The sequence below is a fragment of the Ptychodera flava genome, chromosome 18 (genome assembly GCF_041260155.1).
Source record: "Ptychodera flava strain L36383 chromosome 18, AS_Pfla_20210202, whole genome shotgun sequence".
NCBI classification, from domain to species: Eukaryota; Metazoa; Hemichordata; class Enteropneusta; family Ptychoderidae; genus Ptychodera; species Ptychodera flava.
In genome coordinates, this window is record NC_091945.1 from 20,302,528 (window position 1) to 20,324,978 (window position 22,451).

Consider the following 22,451-nt stretch of genomic DNA (forward strand, 5'->3'; position numbering starts at 1 on the left):
TTGATATTGTATAATGCATTGTGTAAGCCAATACTAATTGTCTTGCAAAATACTCATGGTAAAGAATATGAACACGCACTTGTTTCATGGAGTCAAAACAATATGTTAACAAAATTTGTAGCCATCGCCCCTTTAATCGACAGAGAAACAAATTTTGCTGATGAAGTGTGGATGGTCTGATGGAAAACATTCATTGACAAGTGAATTATGAATTATGAACTGTGGTGAACCAGCTACATGCCTCAAAAGGATGATGGATTTGAGATGTACAGATGCAAAGGATGGCATGTATGACATTCAACATGCATTTTCTCATATCAAAGGCACTGATATGAGAAATGCTAATTATTGCTTATGATAATGGCAATCAAGAGAATGGGTTATGTTGTGAGAGTCAATATAAAATTTTTTGAAAAACCTGTTTGCCTATAACCCTGCCTATAACTTAGCAACTATGATTCAATGGATCAGTTTGTAATTATTCTGTATATTTCATATTCACATCTATACTTAACCTCCAAGGTAAGATTCACATATATTTTCAAGGTTTGAAAAGTAGCCATTTGCGTATAGTGTCCATGCTACTTTTCTTTCTCTTTGTCAATTTAATACAATCAACTACAAAATGTGACTTTACAGAATGTGCATACAGATCTGTCGCCACAGGTTGATCTTTAGTTCCGGTGAATTCCATTGAGAAATAGAATCTGATTCAAAAGGGATTGTTTCAACTCTGTAAAGCGTCCAGGATGATTGAGCGCCACTGTATGTTTTGGACTTTGGTGCTATAGAAATCCATTTGATTGATTCATTGCATGTTGAACCTGAGACACCCATGCAAGGCACAACCTTCACGGTATGTATTTCATTTGAACAAACTGAAACAGCCACATAAACTGAAAGTTCAGTCACACGTCCTCACTCATGCCTGAAAAAATGAACTCAAAACCAATACCAGATTTGTATTCACAAAAATATTGGAATTACTAATTTATTACAAGATATTTTTTACAAAGAACTGTAAAAGAAGAGTATTTATACATACACAAATACTGTATCTCTCAGTGGTAGAGGTTAAAGTTCACACACACTGACCCTAAATGAAGAGGTTGAAGTTCACACATGTTGACCCTAAGTTCATGCAATCCAGGGTGGAGACACACTCATATTAAGCTTATAACATGGTGACAATGGAATGCATTGAATATAAAGATAAGCTTTTTTTACGTAAACATGACTATTATTCCCAAAACTTTCATGACACATAAAAGTGTTAGCATAGCAGTAGTGTTTTTCAACTCTTACACAATCCTGGTTTGCTCCAACAAGGGAAGGATTCACTCATCGGTAGACTCTGACTGAGGGGCAAACTTGCCATCATTGAGCAGTGTCTTTCAGAATTTCTGTACAATGTGATGGCTAAGTGATAATGGTAAGATCCTACAAAAGCATGCTGAGGGTGCAGTCGGTAAAACCTGCTTTCAACCCTGCTCATTGATGGAATGGACCGAGAATAATTATAACACCAGTCAGTACCTATGAATGTGTGGCAGTAACGTATTACCTGTCACCAAGACAAGCTGGGTTGCTCTCGCAGAGTACAAATATTGGTGAATGGTATAGCAAGGTCTTCACTGATGTACCTTTACTGACTGGCAACGTTTGATTACATCATTGAGTCTTAGTAGATATTTCACGGTATGGCAAACACACCTGGCACAAAACAAGCCAGCGAATTTGTCCCTCCAGAATAAGTTTTCCTCTTGAAAGGTTGATGATCAGGGTCGTAAATTATGGACGACCTGATCAACAAGTCATGCTGGATATCGGTTGCTTTCATTGTTAATTGGGTTAATGTATGTGTAAAGAAAGAAAAAAGTGAAGGAAATTAACAGAATTTCAAGATCCTTTCTCCAAAGGCAGTAGACACTGAACACCATATACCGGTACCAGCAGAAGGGTTATAGTTAGTGTATAAAATAAGTGGCAATACATGATATCAAAGGTAGTGTGTAAATAATAACCTAACAAGAATTGGAAGTTGGATACATGAACAGAAAAGCCGAAGGAACAACCTTTATATCTACCCGTTTATCAATGACTACACAGTCCAACAGAAGGACAGAAACACAGCATGCAACAACTTGAATGAAACTATGACATTGATTTTGTTTAAGCCCTACACTGTGAATTTTATTTCCTACTCCATCTGTGAAGATAAAGCCTCACTAACCTAGGTACGGTACATGTAGATCCCATTTTGTGGGAAGACAAATATTATTCTTTTTTTTCTGAAATGTTCTACGACCTTACAAAAAATCATCTCAATGTGCCTTGAAAAGATCAATTTGCTTGATTGCCTGAATTAACTTAACTAGGAGTATGCATATCTCTCAGGTCCTTTTTAAGGAAATTAATCCACATCTAGATTACTCATACATCACAGTACATGTATACCTTGTTTCTGTGTTACATTCTAGGGGTGTTTCCACATATGTAAACATAATTATACATCTTCAACTTGCTAACACCACCCTTGAAATTGTGTCACTACATGATACCTCACCACAAAGAATGAAGGCTTTCAACCAAATGATCAACAAATTTCACTTTACCTTTGATGACTGTTAACAACACGTTTTACTCAACATGGTTGCTGGCGCGAAACAAAAACGTTCCTGAAAGTACCTGTGAAATCATACAATTTTCAGATCTGATCTTAGCGCACGGAAGAATGCATCTGGTGTAGATTGTCCTCAATACATTTAAACTTGTGCCAATCTGAGGAAGTCTGTGTTGCAAACTGAATAAAGGAAGTCTTGCAAACCTTAATGTGAGAAAAGTTTCTTCTCCTGAACAATAAATCACAGGTTCTCTGTTTATCTTCCTCTGTTACCCAAGAAGGGAACTTTAAGCCTCTCACAAAAATAATTAGGCAAACGCTGATTGTTGAAATTTTTTTAGATGCATGTAGTTGGGCTACATCAACTGGTTTCTTTTACCAAAGATATACAAGAAGGCATACATAGCAGCTGTAAACTAAAATGAGAAAGATTATGACAGCGGACACTACAAGTGTTTGAGAATGTACATCTGTACAACTTTGAAAAACCTACACTATGGTATGCTGTCAAATTCATACCATGAACAACCTATTCCATTACATTACAGTCGCTAGATTTATACACTACGTCAAACTACACTGTATTTTAAGTATTAAAATGTCTGATCTGAAAACTGATCAATAAAATGTTTATATCTGATATAGAGTCTTTTCTGAGTGTCTTGTTTGTTTAAGACGTTGAGCTTCCACATCCAGTATACAACCTGATTTGATAAGAAAGTCTCGAGATTCCCCCAACCCCTACAACGAGGAAACGAAAATTGCTCTGAATCTTTAACAATTGTACAGTCACAATACTATTCCTTGCAACAGATTTCGTACTGCACGGTCAAAGCAATCAGAACCACTTTACCCAAAATAATGTTCACCAGTTTCTGTCTCTCCAAAGAAGCCTTCACATCTGGTCCTAATCTGCATTTTCAAGACAGACCGAAGTCTGATTGAACAGGCTCAAAGTGTTTTTTACTTGAGACCCGATACACCTGAGACCCGGTTCACCAAGAAAGTGGGTTTATGAAATAAAATAAAACAAAACAAAACAAAAATATCATACAAGGACAATAGACAACACAAAATAAAACAATGTCATGATTAAAATATACTGAACCCAACCAGTGGTTTTCTGTTTGGAGTTTTTGTCAAACAGGTAACATAATATACAAGCCCATCCCCTGTGATTACAGTCCGTGAAACCCACAGCTGCCATTTACAGTATGTTACAATCTGATTTTCCCTGCTCCGGGTTTCCATCTTGTTTTTCTGTGGCTATAAGAATTGCTCTAAAAACATCCATGACGCTCTGTTTGAAAAAGAAGATACAAAAGGAAAAAAAAATTGTGAGTATGGTCACATTTGTGTGGGATTAGTGATAATGTGAAACAGAGGCATATTTAATGTTAAAACCCTTTTCCTGCCAAGTTCATGTTTCACCATCAGGTCAAGTATCTTAAAACATAGACAGTTGAGAAAGACTAGTGATTGAAAATTGGAAGGCCCCTGAAATCACAGATACTGTAAACACGATTTTTACGGACTTAAGCTATTGGAACAGACCCAGCCAAACTGGAGGAAATTCGTATGTTTTTGGCTCAGTACCGCTTTTCACTGAGTTGGCTGTTTGACAGGAAAAGGGTTGAAGACTTCCGGTGATAAGTGACACGCTCTTGTACTTGGTTTATCTTAGACTATTTTGGAATCGCCTAGAAAGGCTATATAGCTTATGTACCTTTGGATGATATTTCTTTTTACTGTTCTATCAGCCCTGCGCCAAGACAGTGTATGATGTGCAAAAGGCTGTCAACCAATGGATCCAAGTCTTGACTGAAATTCAATGGTCAACTTTAAATGCTACATGCACAGGCCATGTTGACAAGTGGAACACTACTCATTTAACCCTTTGAACGCCAAAGTCAATTTTTGTTGCCTATATCAAAATATGCGCCAGTCAATTTTTTCTATGTTTTGCTAAATTTTGATAAAAATCTGAAGCCAATAAAATGTGATGTTCATTTGGTCCAAAATTGTCAAAAAATTACAGAAAAATTCACAAAATTGGTAAAATGTTGCACACTATAATTTTGGTGGGAAAAATTGCAGCGCTCAAAGGGTTGAACATTATTCTGGACATGATTTTGAGTAGAACAAGAAACTAAATTTAAAAACACAACCCGAATATAGGAAATCGTATCAAAAGTTATGGCCAAATGTATTATTTTGACTGGAATTGATTCAAAATCTAGCTAAGTAACGACCTTCACTGTAAGTAAAGCATTGCACAAGATGTGAATAAGACAGGCCTTGAGGCACGAAGGCTGAAAAAAGGGTAAACTTCATTCTATTTTCACTAGACATAATTTTTGAAGTACTCTTCTCACTCAGAGATATAGTCACTGTATAGGATATTCCTGTTGGTTGTTTTATACATAAATGTTCTATGTCTGGGACTCTAATAACATATGCAGTAATGATGACGATCTCACATTTCACACTTAATATATTACTCTTTGGATGAACCTTTGCTCTTTTTTGATGTTGACTTGTTTTGTTGAAATGAATATTGATGAACAGGGTTCAAGCTGGCTCTATGACAGTAGTGGTATGTTTGACTACTGGACTACAGCATACCATGGTGAAATTCTGACACTCATGAACAAACTTCTATTTGTTTCTATTGCCCACGAACATGTCTTTACATCTTTCAAATACACAGCCTCTCTGAGCTCCTGCTACTTGTTTCCTTTCCTTCATCAACTGTTTATCGACACATTTCAGTATGCTGTTCTGTTTAATACAAGATGTCCGGAAATAGTACAGTATTTAACATCTGTCCTGTGACCTGTCATGGCAGACTTTGCCCTGTCTGCTAAAATTTACCATACATGCCATAACTACACTACCTTTGACCTGTAGAGGGCACTCTACTTTATAGAAGCAAGCTTCATGACTGGGGATAGTTGAAATCTTAATTTACATGGGAGTTCTCAATCTTCAAGACTGATTAAAATCTTCACATGAAATGTGAAAAACAAAGATTTCACATTGCATTTCATAAAACAGTGTACACTGAATAAATAATATGTACATTTACCTAGATAGGAACAAATAGAACCTTGTGGTAGGAGCAATAATGGACAAGAATTACAGAAAATATATAGTTACAAATTTTTACTCACTTCATTTTCCTTGGCTGAAGATTCTACAAAGGCAGCTTTCCATGACTCAGCTAGACTCCTACCAACATCTGAACTTATCACTCTGTGGGGACGATACACAGACATATTCTTATTATCTTTCATCAAAAGCACTTGAGAGTTTCACTTGTCAAGATGGTGTTTCACGTTTAGAATACAAGTACATACTGTACATGGATACCTAAAAAATATGTAATGTGATATAGCAAACAAGTAATGCATATACCGTATATAGTACTTGTTTAAAAGTGTGATTAGTTTAACTATGTATTATTATCATAACATGAATTATAAATTATTTGTGTTACTGTGTACTTTCACTTTCATTATTAAACGCTCCATGCATTCATTTAAGTTGAATTGACATATATTGACAGAAATTTCTGAAATTCACATTTCAAGTAAAATCGTATTTTAAAATCTCACATTCATTTTCCTTTCTTACACTTTCAACACAATGTTAAACTAAAATAGAAATTGAAGATTGTGCAATTTGGTGTTCAGGTGGGGAAAAAAGAACTGATTTTAATGAGAGAAATCTGGTCTACATTCATGCTGTGCTTTCAGCAAGTTAAACTATTCCTTTGTAACAGAGTCCAGTGAAATACAGCAGCCTTTTGGCAGTTGCAAGCAAGCTGGACGCGGCATACTACAGGAAGTAAATGTCTTTTTTTTTCACTTCACAGTGTTCAAGTGAAATTTCAGATTACTTACCTTTCCATATGAAGGTCTGTCTTATTACCTACAAGTACAATTGGAACTCTGGAAGGAAAAAACAAATCTAATAATTTAATTGATACCATAAAACTATTATCAAATTTGCGAGTACGAATAAAATGAGAATGACAATGTACATACACATGTGCATGCATTGTCCTTATTTAGGTTGGTACGTTGCAATCAAATTTGATGCATTTGACATAAAACAGCCTGTTTTACTGCCTCTGTTTACAAAAGGATTTTACTACAACATGTTGGCAAAGATTCAGTGCTTCACAAGGCTGTAAACTGAAACAAACTACAGATGAATAAATATAAAATGTGGGCAAATCTATACAGTACTGTACATGCATTAGTTGGGCCTACACAGGTATGTATTCAATGTATGTCAGGTACATGTAGTCCTTCAGTCCAGTTTCCTAGTACTGAAAACACTCTGTAGCATACATGTACAAGTTCTTTTGTATATGTACAGTATTCACTGGACTTGGTCTGTTAGACCAGTGAAACAGTAAATTCATATGTGTGAGCAGAAGGGTTTGGTAGTCATGTACATCAGACCCTTGCTCATCAAATATACATACACTTTACAAAAAAAAATAATAGGTTTGTTTCTGGTCATTGACATATGGCAAAAATGATGCAGTGACGCAATTTTTTTCAAATTAAAAAAAAAATTTTGGTGGTATTTGATAAATTTTTCCCTTTTCCATAGGGGCAAATGAAAAAAACAGGAAAAAAAAGAGTTGACACGCACACTTTGAAGTGATGTGGGCAGTGACCAGAAACAAATCAATTTTTGTTTTGAGCCTTACGAAGTTGATATAATTATGGTTTTCATGGATATAGATATTTAAAGGAATCTGGCTACATAAACATTATATATTGCATTTGCACACATGTACATGTATGAGTACTCCAGACATGGTTAATATAGGTTTAGACTAGTAGATTTTTTATGGCAGTAAGATTCAGTATGACTATAATGACAAAAGCCCTGTTTTGTATTATAATGGTAGTGTTGCACAATGCATGTACATGTACATTGTATGTAGCTGTATGCACTGGTAACACTAATTAAAATATACCGGTACAGTTAACCAATTCTGCAGGTACATATAGAGTTGTACATTCACAGATTTACAAAGATTCACATTCACTGGAAATCACTTCTACACTATTCCTACATGTATGTACATGTGTCTACATACACTGTAGTGGTTCTTCATATGCTCAATTACATAATTAACTGCAGAGGTAACTACATGTAGCTAAAAAAATCATTGGAATTCTGTCGGATTTTTTAAGATATGATGTATTAGTCATACCATATCTACCCAGAAACCAAAACAGCAGAGTAAAAGAGGACAAGTACGCATATATATTGATAGAATTAACATCCATGTACATGTAGTTATAATACATGTATATTATATGGAAACTGGCAGATCCCATCTCTTCATGATTTGCAACTCTGACGTGCATGACCTTCTCTATAAAATGGTTAAAACATTTTCAAAATTCCATCCACATGTTCAGGAACTATCCTGCATTGAAAATAGTTTTGAATTATTTCATCAGTCCATAGCACCTCACTTGACTGGAGAACAAGGACTCAAAATCAAAATGTGGTATAATATCCCTGAGAATGGCTATGGATGTTAACAATCAGAGTACATGTGTAAGACATACATGTATTTCCTGGGATGGTGTACGATATAGTCTGAGAAACACACCCTGCAATGTTCAAAAGTATCAAAACTTCGATCTAACCATCCTTCAAAATAATGAACCAAAGTAACATTATTTTTGGACTTGTGTATGGTATCAAATACACAGTACGTGAACCATATCAGAGGACTTGGGGTACTTGAAATTAGCCTGTACCAATAATTCTACTTGTCCACCAGAACATTACCGTAGCAGTACAAAACACGTTAAATTTCTGACCCTCTCGCCCCCATTTCTGGCTAATTCATTGCCAACTCACCCCTATTAATACAATGGGATGTACCAAATATTTTATGATGGAGTTATTAGAACAGGTCCAAATTGCAAAACTGCAAAACACAATAGACCGCATACAGTAATATACAGTTTTTCAGAGCTTTGTTAAAAACCCCCTTTGTCAAAACATCATGCAACCGCTGGTCCAAAACATGTTTATTTTTGTTTCATTGATAAACTCTTTTAAGTTTATTGGAAAAATTGATGTACCATTGTATAATTTGTTGTATTTTCTTTATCATCCTAGAGAGTACCAAAATGTTTACCTTTACCACTTGATTAAAGTACGGCACATCAAAACCAACGATTGGAAACCACTACTGACTGCCTACAATCCACCCAAGGACAGACATGTACACAAACTATGTATGCAGCTGTAATGTATCTGACAAATTATGATAGACTCTGTCATATCAGTTCCATTCTTCTAATCAAAATGACTTCAAATTGGCAAGACTTCCTTCATTATCCACAAAACAGCTAACACAACACATCTGTGTCTACCTTGGCAAGTTGGTAAACTCCTGTTCTATTTCTGGCTCACCTGACCTCTTTTTTTTCAGCTCACTTCTGTGTCTAGGAATTCATCAGGTTTTTGAAATACCTCATAGTGCAGTTTCTAAAAAGTATTTCAAAAGTTTACCACACAGGAGGGTAATCAGTGAACTCAGGTCATTTGTTGGCATTTTTCCCCTTCGGAAACAATCAGTATGACTGAATTTTTACTTTTAAAATACGACAGGCTGTGGTATCTTTTAATACTCGCTCTTTGTCATATAGCTGAATTATATAATACAATAAATCACCTTCTCAAAAAAAATTGCTCATACCTTTTACTTCAACTTTTGGTTGATTAGTGCAAGCATTCCCACTACACAAATGACTGGATAAAATACAAATAGTATTTCCTCTGGATTAAAAATTATAATGTTCTCTTGCTACACCTAAAGTCTTATAATCCTTTCACCGCCATGTTTTGGCACAAACCTGTTGTTATCATTGGTATGGTGATTGCGCACCTGTTCACAGGGAATTGGAAGTGAACAGATTAAAGGTCAGTTTTTGAAATGAATTTTAACTCTTTTTGCATCAAGTCATAGACATGGTATAAATCCCGACTAAAAATCCAGTGAAGAAGATCACTCTGACACATACCACTGCAAGGCATGACATATCTATCTGGTCAAGTCAGTCACAATCACCAAGTTTAAGTCATCATGTTCTAGCTAAGAAGTCATTGAAAATCATAGTTTGTAATATCAAATTTTTCAGAGTCATCACATGGTCAAGTCTTTTAACCCTTTGAGTGCTGTAATTTTTCCCACCAAAATTTTTATTATAATGTAGCAATATTTTACCAATTTTTATTAATTATTCTGTATTTTTTTTGATAATTTTTCACCAAATGGACATCACATTTCATTGGCTACAGTTTTTTATCAAAATTTTGGCAAAAATCTGAAAAAAAATAGACTACGGTATGTTTCATAAAGGTGACAAAAATTGACTTTGGTGCTCAAAGGGGTAAGGTTCTTGCATGTTACAAGCTGACCATGCCAGACAACCCTAGCAGGAAAAGAGTAGAATGATAGAACTGGAAGTCTCAGTTTGCAGTATTAGTCACCATTACAAAAAATCTGTCATACCTTTGGTAGCAACTGATGGAACAATCAACGCAACTGAGACTTATTTAGCTACATGCAAGTCTGTGGGTGGTTTGTGTAGGTGACTTGACCTTTACAGTATATTATATTAATGTGAACTGTATATCCTATGTCCCTTTATTTCCTGTTTCCTTTGCGTGGTGTACGACCGTATGACCCTACTTTTCTTTATGTAGCTACGGAACTTCCTTACCTCTTAAATATTTATGGATCCGACCATTGTTAAAAACGGTGTCATGGATGTATGTATGTTTAGCCAGCTGACATTTTGATGCTGATAAATAAGCTCAAGACATGATTTCTTAAAATGAGTGTGATCATTTTTAGTTGCATAAATAAAACGTACAATGTTATATGTGTACTGGAGTACAAATGGTGTAATCCAAAGAAAAAACATCTCTAGTGGAATGGCGTGATTTTGGTACATAGTGACTATATTTGCATGAGGTGGCACTCCAACTCAAAAATGTGTCTGTAGTTTGAGAAACATCATTAAATAAAGTTGAAATACTTACTGGACTTTTCCAATCATGTCTAATAATTTTTCATGAATAATTTTTACTACTTCAAAACTGTAAGAGAGAAAGAAAAGGTATGTCTGTAAAGTTAGCTATATTGCTGAACACTGTAGGATATAAATGCATTCAGTAATCGTATGTCAGACAGTCTGCTCAGTGATAAAATGGTTCACAAAACCTACAAATGTATGATAATAGTGTAGGTGCATACGGTGTACATAGAAATCTCTATCTGATGTTTAGGCCACACAAGAAGTTCTAGAAAGCTTAGCAATGCAAATGTAGGCATTATCCTCCAGTGGAAAGTGAAATATGATTTCATGCAAAAAAAGATGCAGCCAATAAAAGCATGATCTATGGAATGACTCAAAAGAGAATTTCCCTCCTCAGAAACACATGAAGTCATACACAATACATCATTATTCTCAACACAAGAACATTGCGACTTAAGCCTGCTGCACATGAGAGAAATTAGCCGAGCAAAATTTCATTGGAGGCTGTTTGCTCAGCTAGTTTACTCTCGTGTTCAGGCAATTTTTCGTGAGTTTTTGTCCTCACGAGCATTTGAGCAAAATATCTGTGTTTGATATATTGTGCCTCCAGGCAAGTTTCTAACCTGTGCGCCCGAGAAAGTGATTTTCCTCGCGTTTTTTTTACTAAAGCGCGCGAAGGCCGCAGTATGCATTAGAAAGATATGCCAATCTGGGTGGTCATTTTGGCCTGTCTGTGATCTCCACGCGTGCGCTTTAGTCAAAAAGATGTGAGGAAAATCACTTTGTCCGGCGCACATGATGAATATTTTGTTCAACTGCTCATGAGGACAAAAACTAACAAAAAATGCCCGCACAGGAGAGTAAACTAGCTGAGCAAACAACCTCAAATGAAATTTTGCTCAGCTAATTTCTCTCGTGTGCGGCAGGCTTAACATGTAAATTTCTTACACTGTACCAAACTGAAATAAGGAACTTAACACCAGAAATATTTAGCCATTGATGACCCACAATGATTACCTTTTTTCTGAGGTTACTGAATAAACTAAAACGTAGCCATGGATATCAACTGTGTATGATTGAGGAAATATTGAGTATTCGTCTTGCCCTGCTGTGTCCACTAGTTGCAATTGGAATTCCTGTCCTTTGACTTTGAATGTTTTTGAAAATGCTGTGAAAAATAGAGAAAAAGAAAGAAAAAACAACTCATTATAAATTCACTACATCAAATGACAGCTTTCTGCATCACATTTTGGTTTGGCTGCAACGCAGCGATACAGTTGTAAATATCACTATTGGACTTGAACTTGCATAAAACAGTATCATCAATTCACCATGAAAAGAAGAAAGCATCAAGTCTCTCTGCTCCATTTCCTCTGTGAAAGAGGTTAAGATGGTTCAATAGGTACATAAAGATTGCAACGATTTTCAGTTTGGACTTTTACCCATGTACACTGTATGGTACATATAGCACAAACAACTAGTTTACTTGAAGCAACATGATGGTTCAAAGTATTTGAAATACAGAGTTGCATGAATGTATATGTATATGTAATTTTGAATTACAGGTCCCTCCTTTCATTTCCAATCATCCTGATTTCTTTTTCAGAATTTCGTAGTCAACTAAGCTAGATTATCTGCACAATCACAGGACAGGTACACATATGACTAGAGTCCTGTGGCTTTGAATATATTTTTATTCATGATATATCATGTGCAATGTAGGCTCTCTGTATCTCTCTGCATAGTTACATGGATTTCAGTAGGAAATTTATATCACAATCATTTCCTGATGTGTGCATTAAGAAAACAAATGGAAAAATTTGAATAGTCCCATCACATGAACAATCAAAGTATTGGTATTATATTATTTATTATGTGAAATTGAATAACTGGGCCATTTTAAAGAATGTTGGTACATTGTATGTGATAAAGGACACAGCACTAAGCCTGTTATGCCAGCTTGACATGTTGGTACAGAAGAAAGCATTGGTCAGGACAGTTGTACATGTAGGTTACTTTACAGTTGTAGGGCCAGTAGGCTTGAAGTTTTGATGAAATTTTCACTTTTTTTGTGTTGAATGTCGACTACAGTTTCTTGTTCTGCTCTCCATTAAGCCTGAGCTTGGACAGTGGACACTCAGTCTGTAAATGTATAGACTGCTTTTTGTTATTGTTGACAATGAATTCTGGTCTGGACTTCAAATGTAAACAATAATAGTACATTATATACATATAGTTGTATCCGGGGGGGGGGGGGGGGGGGGGGGGGGGGGGGGGGGGGGGGGTACTTGCTCTGAGAAGTGGTAGGGGTGTGCGGCCGCACGTAAAAATCCCGGGGCCCATTTTAGACCTAAAATCTTGTTATTTTAGGACCCCATTTTAGACCTTATGACCTTTGACCCAGGTCAAAAGTCATAGTGTCAAAATTTGCAAAAACGTAATCGGGTAAAAAGCAAGTATTTGCCTAGCCCTGCGTACGATGCTGTGTGTTCCGCTACAGCTAATCGCCCCGCTCACCACAGCCCTGCAAAGACCTGTACGTAGGGTCGGTGACTCAAATCCATTTGGGACTTGACGTAAAAAGCCAAATTACTGCCGAAATTCAGCGTTCTTGGGCCCAAGTCGTATCCCTGCCTACCTCAGCTACTCGATCGCTTCCAAAATGCCAGTCTTTTATTCACTTCTCGTAAATAACCGCCAGTCTTTATTCACTTCTGGTAAATAACCTCTCTCGCTAGCCTGCGTACGATGCTGTGTGTTAGCTGTAGCGGCCAACACACAGCATCGTACGCAGGGCTAGCGAGAGAGTTGCCGACATCGACGGTTATTTACGAGAAGTGAATAAAAGACTGGCATTTTTGGAAGCGATCGAGTAGCTGAGGTAGGCAGGGATACGACTTGGGCCCAAGAATGCTGAATTTCGGCAGTAATTTGGCTTTTTACGTCAAGTCCCAAAATGGATTTGAAGTCACTGACCCTACGTACGGGTCTTTGCAGGGCTGTGGTGAGCGGGGCTATTAGCTGTAGCGGAACACACAGCATCGTATGCAGGGCTAGTATTTGCCTACCACCATACTGCATTTGGCTATGTTGTTGCTGGCCAAGCCGTGATTCCGAAAAACGAAAATTTGGGTGAAAGAAACTATCTTTCACCCTCACCAAAGTTTTGTCCAGCTTCTGAAATTATCAGTTATCTGCAGTTTAATACAGTGTGTTTGGTGATTTTTAAAATTCCAAACTACAAGAAGCCTCGCCGTTCGTCCATAAGGCACTGCTAGTTTTCCCATGGTCACCTGTTATGATAGTAGTAGTAGAGCCACTTTGTTTCGACATTTTCTATTGGGCAAAATTCTTCCATATATGGAGTTCTGACCAATTAGTGACAGTGTTTAAAACAAAGTCTATATTTACTTTGGCTAAAGCAGGGGGTCTTTTAATGGTTCCCCTGCCACACAAAAAGATATTGATGCTGAGTGCAGCTCAAACCTGCTAGGAAGACGGGAACTGAACGTTGGAATTTGTTCTTGTGTGGCACTCAAAAATCGACCCCATTTTAGACCCTAGTTTACTGTGAATTGATACCCCCATTTTAGACCAAGTTGCTGAAATACCCACCCCATTGGACGGCACGTATACATATTAGCAGGTAATGGAAGTACACCCCCCCCCCCCCCCGGGGGAGTTGTATCTACAAGTTATGTGTATTGTAATAGTTGGTGTTTCAAAGTGCTTTGGGGCACAGATCAAGAACTTTACACAAAACAATAACATATGTTGTTAAAGGACCATCAAATATGGCCCTTTAACCCTTTGCACCCTGACCCCCTGGTACTCTATGACGTCATCGGACATTGATGTCCGAGCCGGGTTCAAAGGGTTAACACATGTCATGGCTCAAATACTGTTTTATAATCACCTCATATACAAACATGCACACCAATTTGTGTATGACAATTTTTCACAAAAACTTGTTTACTTTTTGAACTACATGTACATGTCCATGTAAATACTGTGAGGGCGCTGTTACTTACTCCTTATGAGCTTTGTACCATTAGCATACTACACAGAGTTAAATTCATAAAATCATGAACAGTTGCTCATACTCAGGTATGTAGGATAGGCCTCTGGCAATAAAATCCATAATTTCATGTGAGTCAAAGAGGTGCTGAGTGGGTGGTCCACTGGCAATATTTTTCCAAAGGAAAGGCAATACGACTACATACTGTTGACGGATGGGAAGTATACATATGCACTGTCTACATAAAATTGAGGTTAGGGAACACAGTATATATTATAGCCCAAACATGGGACTATGTGCCCAAGGGTAGGTGACAATTTGCCCAACGTAAGGCGGGCAAATGGTCTCCTGCCTCGAGGGAACATAGTTCCTTGTTTGGGCTGTAATATTTTAATTACATGCCTCTTTTGCATAATTTTCACTCAAAATTTTGTGGTTTACATACAAATGACAATTATATGCTTTATTCCATGTTATACAAAAAACTATTGAAAAATTTTCATCATCAAATGGCGCATCAATATATTTACATCACTGTTTGCGATTTGTCAATTTTTTTTCGCATAATTTTGTGAAAACAGTATTTCCTATGTAAAACATGTAATTTTATCATTTGCAAATCCCGAAGTTGTCGAAGTGAAAATAGTTCTGGTTCACTTTCAGTCAAGTGATGACTATGGGGCCTGCGACGTCATGAACAAGTTACCATTGAATCCTATGGAGAACGCATCCAGGAATGTACATGTAATAAAGGGATTTCCTTCACATTCAAAGAAATATTACCTTGCTGTTTACACAACACTTTAGCTGACACTCCTATGTTGTGTTTCTTTTAATAGCAATGTAAACAGATTATTAACATGATACAAGCAATAGCTGACCTTAATTGCCTTTCTAACATGATCAAGTTTCTGGCCTGGTCTTCCAAGTTGTAAGTTTATCTTAGATGAAACTTGCATTATGGTTACCAAACAATACTTTTGAGAAATAATGGGAGACTTTCACACATAATTGCTAAATAATGTTGATACCTTGAATCAACGCATTGGTAAAGATGATGTTGGTACAAATAAGTTGAAGAACAAATATGTCAACCCTTCTACTTTCTGGAATCTGGAGTTACTTAAATGAGAGAGGAAGCATAATTTTATTGTAAGAACTATATATGTAAGCCTTCTATAAAAGTCATTGTTTACATGGCCAAAAAATTACAGTTAAGTAAAATGCCATGCACTATGACTTAATTTTTATGAATGGTGTACTTAGTAAGATTGTTTTGTACTGAGGATGTTTCCCTTGGCAAAAGACCAGTGAAAATAATTATACAACTTTTTCACAGACAACTGTCTGCAAATGCAGAGTAATTATGGCAAATATCGCTATAATTGTAAATTAATTGCAGGAAGAAGTTTACAAATAATTTGACATTTTCTTATTGGAACGGCCATGATCAATATTTGAAGTTGGGCATGAACCAAAGAATTATAACCTTTACACTCGTTCTCATCTATCATCGAACGCGCAACTTCATGTGAATGTTGATACATCTCATGAATTCATCAGTGTGTTTCCTTTGAAACTTCATGAGTTGATAAGGAACTTCCTAGGAAGATTTCGCCGCCTCAACGATGTAATTAATAATATTGCTACAGACTTCCAGACAAGTCGGCGCGCGCCAACAAATAAAACATGCTGGGGCATACAACACGCGTGCGCCACATTTATTTTCGCTGAGAGCATGCACAGTTGTCCCTGGAACGCTCCATGCTTTCCGCGGTGTTCGAGTTTTTCCAAACTTTTGTTGGTTTGTCCATGGTGCCGATGAGTTTTGTAAATGAAAATGTCATCAGAATTTGTGTTTAACGTTCACTTCCAATACTACGGTGCACAAAAGATAACATCCGTGTACATGAAGAGAGGGTGAATTCATGAGAATGAAAGCTAGTAAGTGAAAGTTTAAAATGCCGAGGTGGAACTTTAAAGGCGAAGATTTACGTTTAGGATGGGACATCGCCATCAGTTTCGGGCAGAGAAACGTTCTTACACTTTTGGAAATATGAAAGATTCACATTTCAAGAGAGAAAAAATGTACTCGAAATTTCCTTGAGAATCAACATCGCGCAGGTTCGTTTTGAGAGTCAACATCGCGCTAGTTCATTTCCTCACCCCGGCACAAATGTACGTGCGGTGTAGTGACGATACTCAACGGTCGCATTTTCAAATGTAACCACATTCTCTCGCAAAGAAACGACAAGCACGGGAGTAATGTTTGCTATGGCATTAGCAGTCGCTAGTTCAGTGAACCTGTAGGCGAAATCTTGATGAGATCTCAGCTCGCTCTTTTATAGTTGAAACACGGCTCGCAAACGTTGAAAACATATGGTGGCTGGTAAATCGTCGAACCCCTCTCGCCTGCAATAGTCGTTGGAGATTTTGCTCAACATATCGGCGTGGAAACCGCAATTATCCATAATTACACAGTCACCTACGGCCAAACAAGGATTTCCAAAATTATCCGTAACTCGAACAGCCTCATCGAAAAAGTTCAATAACTCCAACCTGTTGATGGTCAACGATCACATCGGAATGATCGACACCCGTAGCACTGACAAGGATGTTGATCGTGTACGTAGCGTTCGATGCATGGCATGGCGTTGTATTTGAACTGCCGGTGTTCTGATTTCTGCGTGTCCAAAACGACGATTGCCTGTAGTTCTGATCACCGAAGACTCGTCAAACCAATGAATTTGATTTATATTGTAATCAGAAACAGTTTCTATGAAATCCAGTGTATATTGTCCGATAGCTGGAGTCATCGATTCGGCAGCAAGACTTGATATTTTCTTTCGACTCATGTTCAGGTATTCGGTTATCGCTCGGTGAATTGTCGCCAGCGATGGTACGTTTTCGGCCGTACACCCGTTATCATCAAGAAGTTACCTTCTGATTTCGTGCAAGTAAATACTTGGTTGCCGCCTTTTATAGAACTCGATATGTTTGAGAATGTTGTCGACAACTCGCGCTGGTCTATCACTAAGGGAGCCTGTTCTCCCGTATTTGCAGCAGATACTGTGCGCTGTTGATTAGACACTCCGGTCGTCGATGCAACTTCACCATAAGAAACGCCTTTCAAGTGAAGTTCTCAGATGTGTCTTTGCGTCAGAAATGGTGTCGGAAAACCACGTTGCATTTTGGAAGTGTGTACTATACTGTGCACGGCAGTTGTACAATGTTGCAGCAACCCTCAACTTTGCCGCCCAAACTATTTTTGTATCCGCGATCTGTTATTCGCATTTTAGTTGTCGTATTAATGAAATGAAATTCGCGCACACATTTTACCGGGCTAAAACTTCGCCCATTGTTTTTGAACAATTCATACGAATCGCTAATGTAAAGGTCCCGGGTAAAGGTACGTATTCACGTAGCTAGGAATATGACGTTCACGTCAGTCGTTTGCGTACAGTGTATCTTATGTTTACATAAACTTGTAAACTTGTCGCCAGCGCGGCGCGGCGGCGTCTGAAATCTTCCTAGGAAGTTCCTTATCAACTCATGAAGTTTCAAAGGAAACACACTGATGAATTCATGAGATGTATCAACATTCACATGAAGTTGCGCGTTCGATGATAGATGAGAACGAGTGTAACTCTTACAGTACAAGTACAAGTTGTCAGGTATGAGTCCCCTTTTTAATTGGATGAGGAAGAACTTAAAGGTACTGAATCAATTATAACATCCAACCATTCATTAAAAGTACGGTACAGCACAAAGTTTTTACATACTGTACATACCAAGAAATAATGGTGCGGTACTAAGGTTCATTTTTAATAGCCATTATTGGCCCATTGTATATGCAGAGGGAATTTATTGCCATACTTAAAGAAACGAAACTGCAGCATGTACTTGTCATCGTTCTTTACTAAGAAAACATTAAGGAAATATCTAGTAGAAGACCTTCCCTCTAAGAATCAATCCACATCTACATGCATTGTTCAGGGTGAGGTCACAGCCTAGAGTCCGTACAATGAACCATAGATGACCCTCGCTGGCCTTGGGAATAAGAAATGTCACACACATCACTTAAACTGTAGTTATCATCTTTTGCCCTCATTTCCCTATATTCAGGTTAAACTGAATTGTTGAAACCAATGTTGGCAGACCGAATACTAATGATTTGTAAGTTACGCCTATCTACAGCAAGTCACTTTTAGGCAAATCAAAACTTTCAGGTAAATCAATTTTTAGCTGACTGGCCATACATGTATATACTGTACACGACTTTGACAAGCATAATACAACGCAGCAGCCATTAATTTTAGCATACGATGATATGAATCAGCCCTGCATAATTTATATGCAACTACTAGCCCACAGCATCACTTTTACATATTTTCTTGACAACTCCATGTTGTGACCTGCCAGCTCAGAAATCAAACAAAACAGTTCTATAAATTCTTCTGCTGTTGTCTCAAATGCTACTGTAAAAAAAGTGTCCCAAAACTAGCTGTGACCCTTAATTTACTTCATGGTTTCCTGGATTCTGAGAAATGTCAAAATATACAAAAACATCGACACAGCATTCTGTGTCTCTCCTTATTTGTTACTCATTTAGTATGTACCCTGTCCATATGCCACATCACTGATACACATTGGTTTAGGCTCACAGATATTATTATAACTGCAAGGACAAGACCAACGTACTTGTCCCCAGGAGGGATGTTTAACATTATATGCTGCATAATGCATGGGTTTTAATGTTTAAACCTTGAAAGTCTTCAGTCAATAGGCAGATAAGACTACCACTTTCCTCATGTACCGTTTTATTGGTAACTTCATCTGGTATGGTCTCTACACCTGTGTCTCTTTTTATAAAATTAAAATTAGCAGGGGTAGTGACTTTTGATTTTTTTTTAAATATCTAAATTAAACAACATAGTTTTGTTATTCTGAATTTTACTTTGTATAACTTTGGAGGTATCTGAGGCAAGGACAAATTCAACTTTGCGAGAAGACAACTGACAATGGGCTAACATCAAGAAAATCTTGCTACGTATTGAAACTTTCTCCAATTAATGAGAGACCTCATTGCTGTAAAGGATGTACAGGCTTCACTGCTGATTACTATAGTGAAGAGTACTAACTTCTATGTCTTTTGTAACCATCTGGGTTTTTTTTATTTGAGTTTTCTTTATTATTCAACCCACTGTTTTGTATTCCAATCATTTTTGCTGCCATGGTGGTTGTTATCTGCTTCATAATTTTTTTACCTCAGTTTCGTTTATGCTATTGTATTGCCTGATATCAATTTGCATGTGTGTTGTATTTTTAATTCTATAGATGTACTTTTATTGCAGATTTTCAGTATGCATATCAACCACGCAGAGGATCAGCCTGGGGAATAAAGTTCAATGATAATAATAATGATAATAATAATACTATTAGAATACATGCATGCCATGGTAAACAATTACATAATCTCTCCAAACAGAAACAATACAGTACCCATTTTTCATTGGGCCAGTATTCTGAACAAAAGTCAGATATCAAAAACTGTCAACAAGAATGTACTTTGCCATTGTGTTGGTGCTAATGTGAAAGAGAATAAAAGCATGTCACGGAAACATTTGGAAGGGAATTTATGGACCTCTCCAAAAATTTGGCATGCATGCTTGACAACTGATAAACCTTTACCTTTCCTATGATGCAGGTGTAATAAATACTGAAGACAAATCACATTAAAGGGGCATGCTGTATATGTACCAGCTGTACATAAAATGAAACCATAAAATGTTCCCCCTTCAGACAGAAAATGATTTGCACTGACTGCTTTTTTTCAAATATCAGACCATTAAAGTTCTAGCATGTCACAAGGTTTATTACAGAACTGTTTAGGTGTTCTTGCTGAGATGTATGTATTTATATATAATATATGCTAATTCCATGCTTCACAGAACCAAAGGGTTATTGGCAAAGTGGAAGGCTCATCCCGTAGTGGTGATTAAAATATTTTTTATTTGCTAAATAATTCCTGGGACAACTTGACAATCGATAAATCTTCCTAAACCCTCCTTTCCAGTAGACATGAGTAGAATTCAAAGTACTGGTACACTACATGTGGTGAACAGTTATCATGATTCCACCCCCCCCCCCACCCCCCAGTAGGTTCATTTCATGAAAGACTAAATATAGATGATGAATACAGACTAAGAAAATTTTGGATAATTCAGACTTTACAGGGTGGTAACTATAGTGATAATTTCAATAAACTAAGGTAAAGGTCAATATAATAAAGATTTAAATACAGAACTGACTCATAATACATATCCATGTATGTCCATCAGATTGTTACAGTTCCTTGACCTTTGACAGGCACCAAGGTCGTATTTGTTATGGAAGATCATAACACATCGTCATACTTACTGTTCTCTATGGTTGGATCATAAGCATCAACAAATTGCCCTTCTACAAACTGTATGGTCAGTGAAGATTTCCCTGTATGAAAAACAAAACAATAATGAAAAACAAAACATGGATCATGACACACCTCTAACCTTTTAAACTTGTATTACACCATAAACGGGCGACTTTGTTATTGAAAATTTTAAGCGTCAAGAGTGCGTGAAACAATGTTTATCATCCGCATAAATTTGTTATGAAGGGGGTCACCAACCTTTTTCCAAAGTTCAATATTATAATATTGTATTGTCATTTCTGACAGAGACGTTCACAATCACATATTATTTGTACCGGCGCCCTCTTAACCTATACTTTTCATTTCGGGTTATTTACTTAATAGGGTTGTCACGCCAATTCGGAATTTGAAGTCAAAGATAGACAGTTAAATTTGTTGACGCTTATTTTCGCCTGGTAAAACATGTGTTCACGGCTTCTGTGTTCCATTCATTAAAAAATCACACATTTCGTTCGTGCAGTGTTGATAGCCAACGACGAGTTCAGTACAATCCACACTGCCATTTACTCTAACTGTACTATGCCTGGCACTTCACTTGCAGTACAGTCACAAAATTTGTAGACACATTTAACAGAGGGACGAGGATTCTCGAATATACCACACAGAAGCAACCATGCGGAGATTTATATCTCCGGATTCAGAGATGAGAAAATGTTCTCAGAAGCATTTTGCAATCAATGAGCATGAAGGAAAACAAACTGCGCAGAAGTGTGTCTGAGGGCTATAACTTACCGACGGATCTGAACCCCATAATGGCGATCTTGCGCTGTTTTGGTGGCATATTTGTTCCTTAAAATGTAGAGTTACTACCGAAAGCTTGTCTCTCATCAAACTTTGACAAAACAGTAGAGTTACTCGGGTGAAAATTCCCAACGGAAGTGCAAAGCCGCGACGCCAAAGTCGAATGAATAGCCGAGGAGAGTCTGCCACAGCTATGACCTCGATCACGATGTTGTTATTGACTTGATACTCTAAGAAATTACACCCACAAATTGTGGCACTAAACTTGTATATTAAAGTTATAATTCTCTAATATTTTATTGATAAATATTTTAAAAACAAAAATACTGACCTATGGTCATTTGAAATAATAATTGTTTTTGATATTGGTGCAAGAGGCTGATTTAGCGTAAAAACAAATTATTTTTGTTTCAAGTACCATTACTTTTTAAGACTATCTTTGAAAACTTTGGCACCATAAATCTTAAAAAGTGCAATTATTGAAGTTCATTTGACTAAAATGGT

At 37.0% G+C, this 22,451-nt stretch overlaps 1 protein-coding gene across 1 annotated transcript; it reads right to left on the reverse strand.

Moving 5' to 3' along the window:
• Positions 1-959: 959 nt before the first annotated feature.
• On the reverse strand, positions 960-22,151 carry LOC139117111 (GTP-binding protein Rheb-like). The gene is made up of 7 exons (XM_070679953.1): positions 21,939-22,151; positions 21,155-21,226; positions 11,734-11,884; positions 10,721-10,777; positions 6,529-6,576; positions 5,797-5,878; positions 960-3,923 (listed from the first exon to the last, which is right to left on the reverse strand). Exons 1-7 carry the CDS (start codon positions 21,985-21,987, stop codon positions 3,831-3,833), a joined length of 552 nt encoding a protein of 183 aa, XP_070536054.1. The 5' UTR covers positions 21,988-22,151; the 3' UTR covers positions 960-3,830.
• Positions 22,152-22,451: the final 300 nt, after the last annotated feature.

Bases quoted from the DNA above. Each gene is read 5' to 3' on its own strand.
- LOC139117111 (XM_070679953.1), bottom strand. From the start codon at position 21,987: ATGCCACCAAAACAGCGCAAGATCGCCATTATGGGGTTCAGATCCGTC. The intron at 21,227-21,938 runs GTAAGTTATAGC...TTTTTCATACAG, and splicing joins TATGGGGTTCAGATCCGTCG to GGAAATCTTCACTGACCATA. The intron at 5,879-6,528 runs GTAAGTAATCTG...TCGTCCCCACAG, and splicing joins ACAGACCTTCATATGGAAAG to AGTGATAAGTTCAGATGTTG.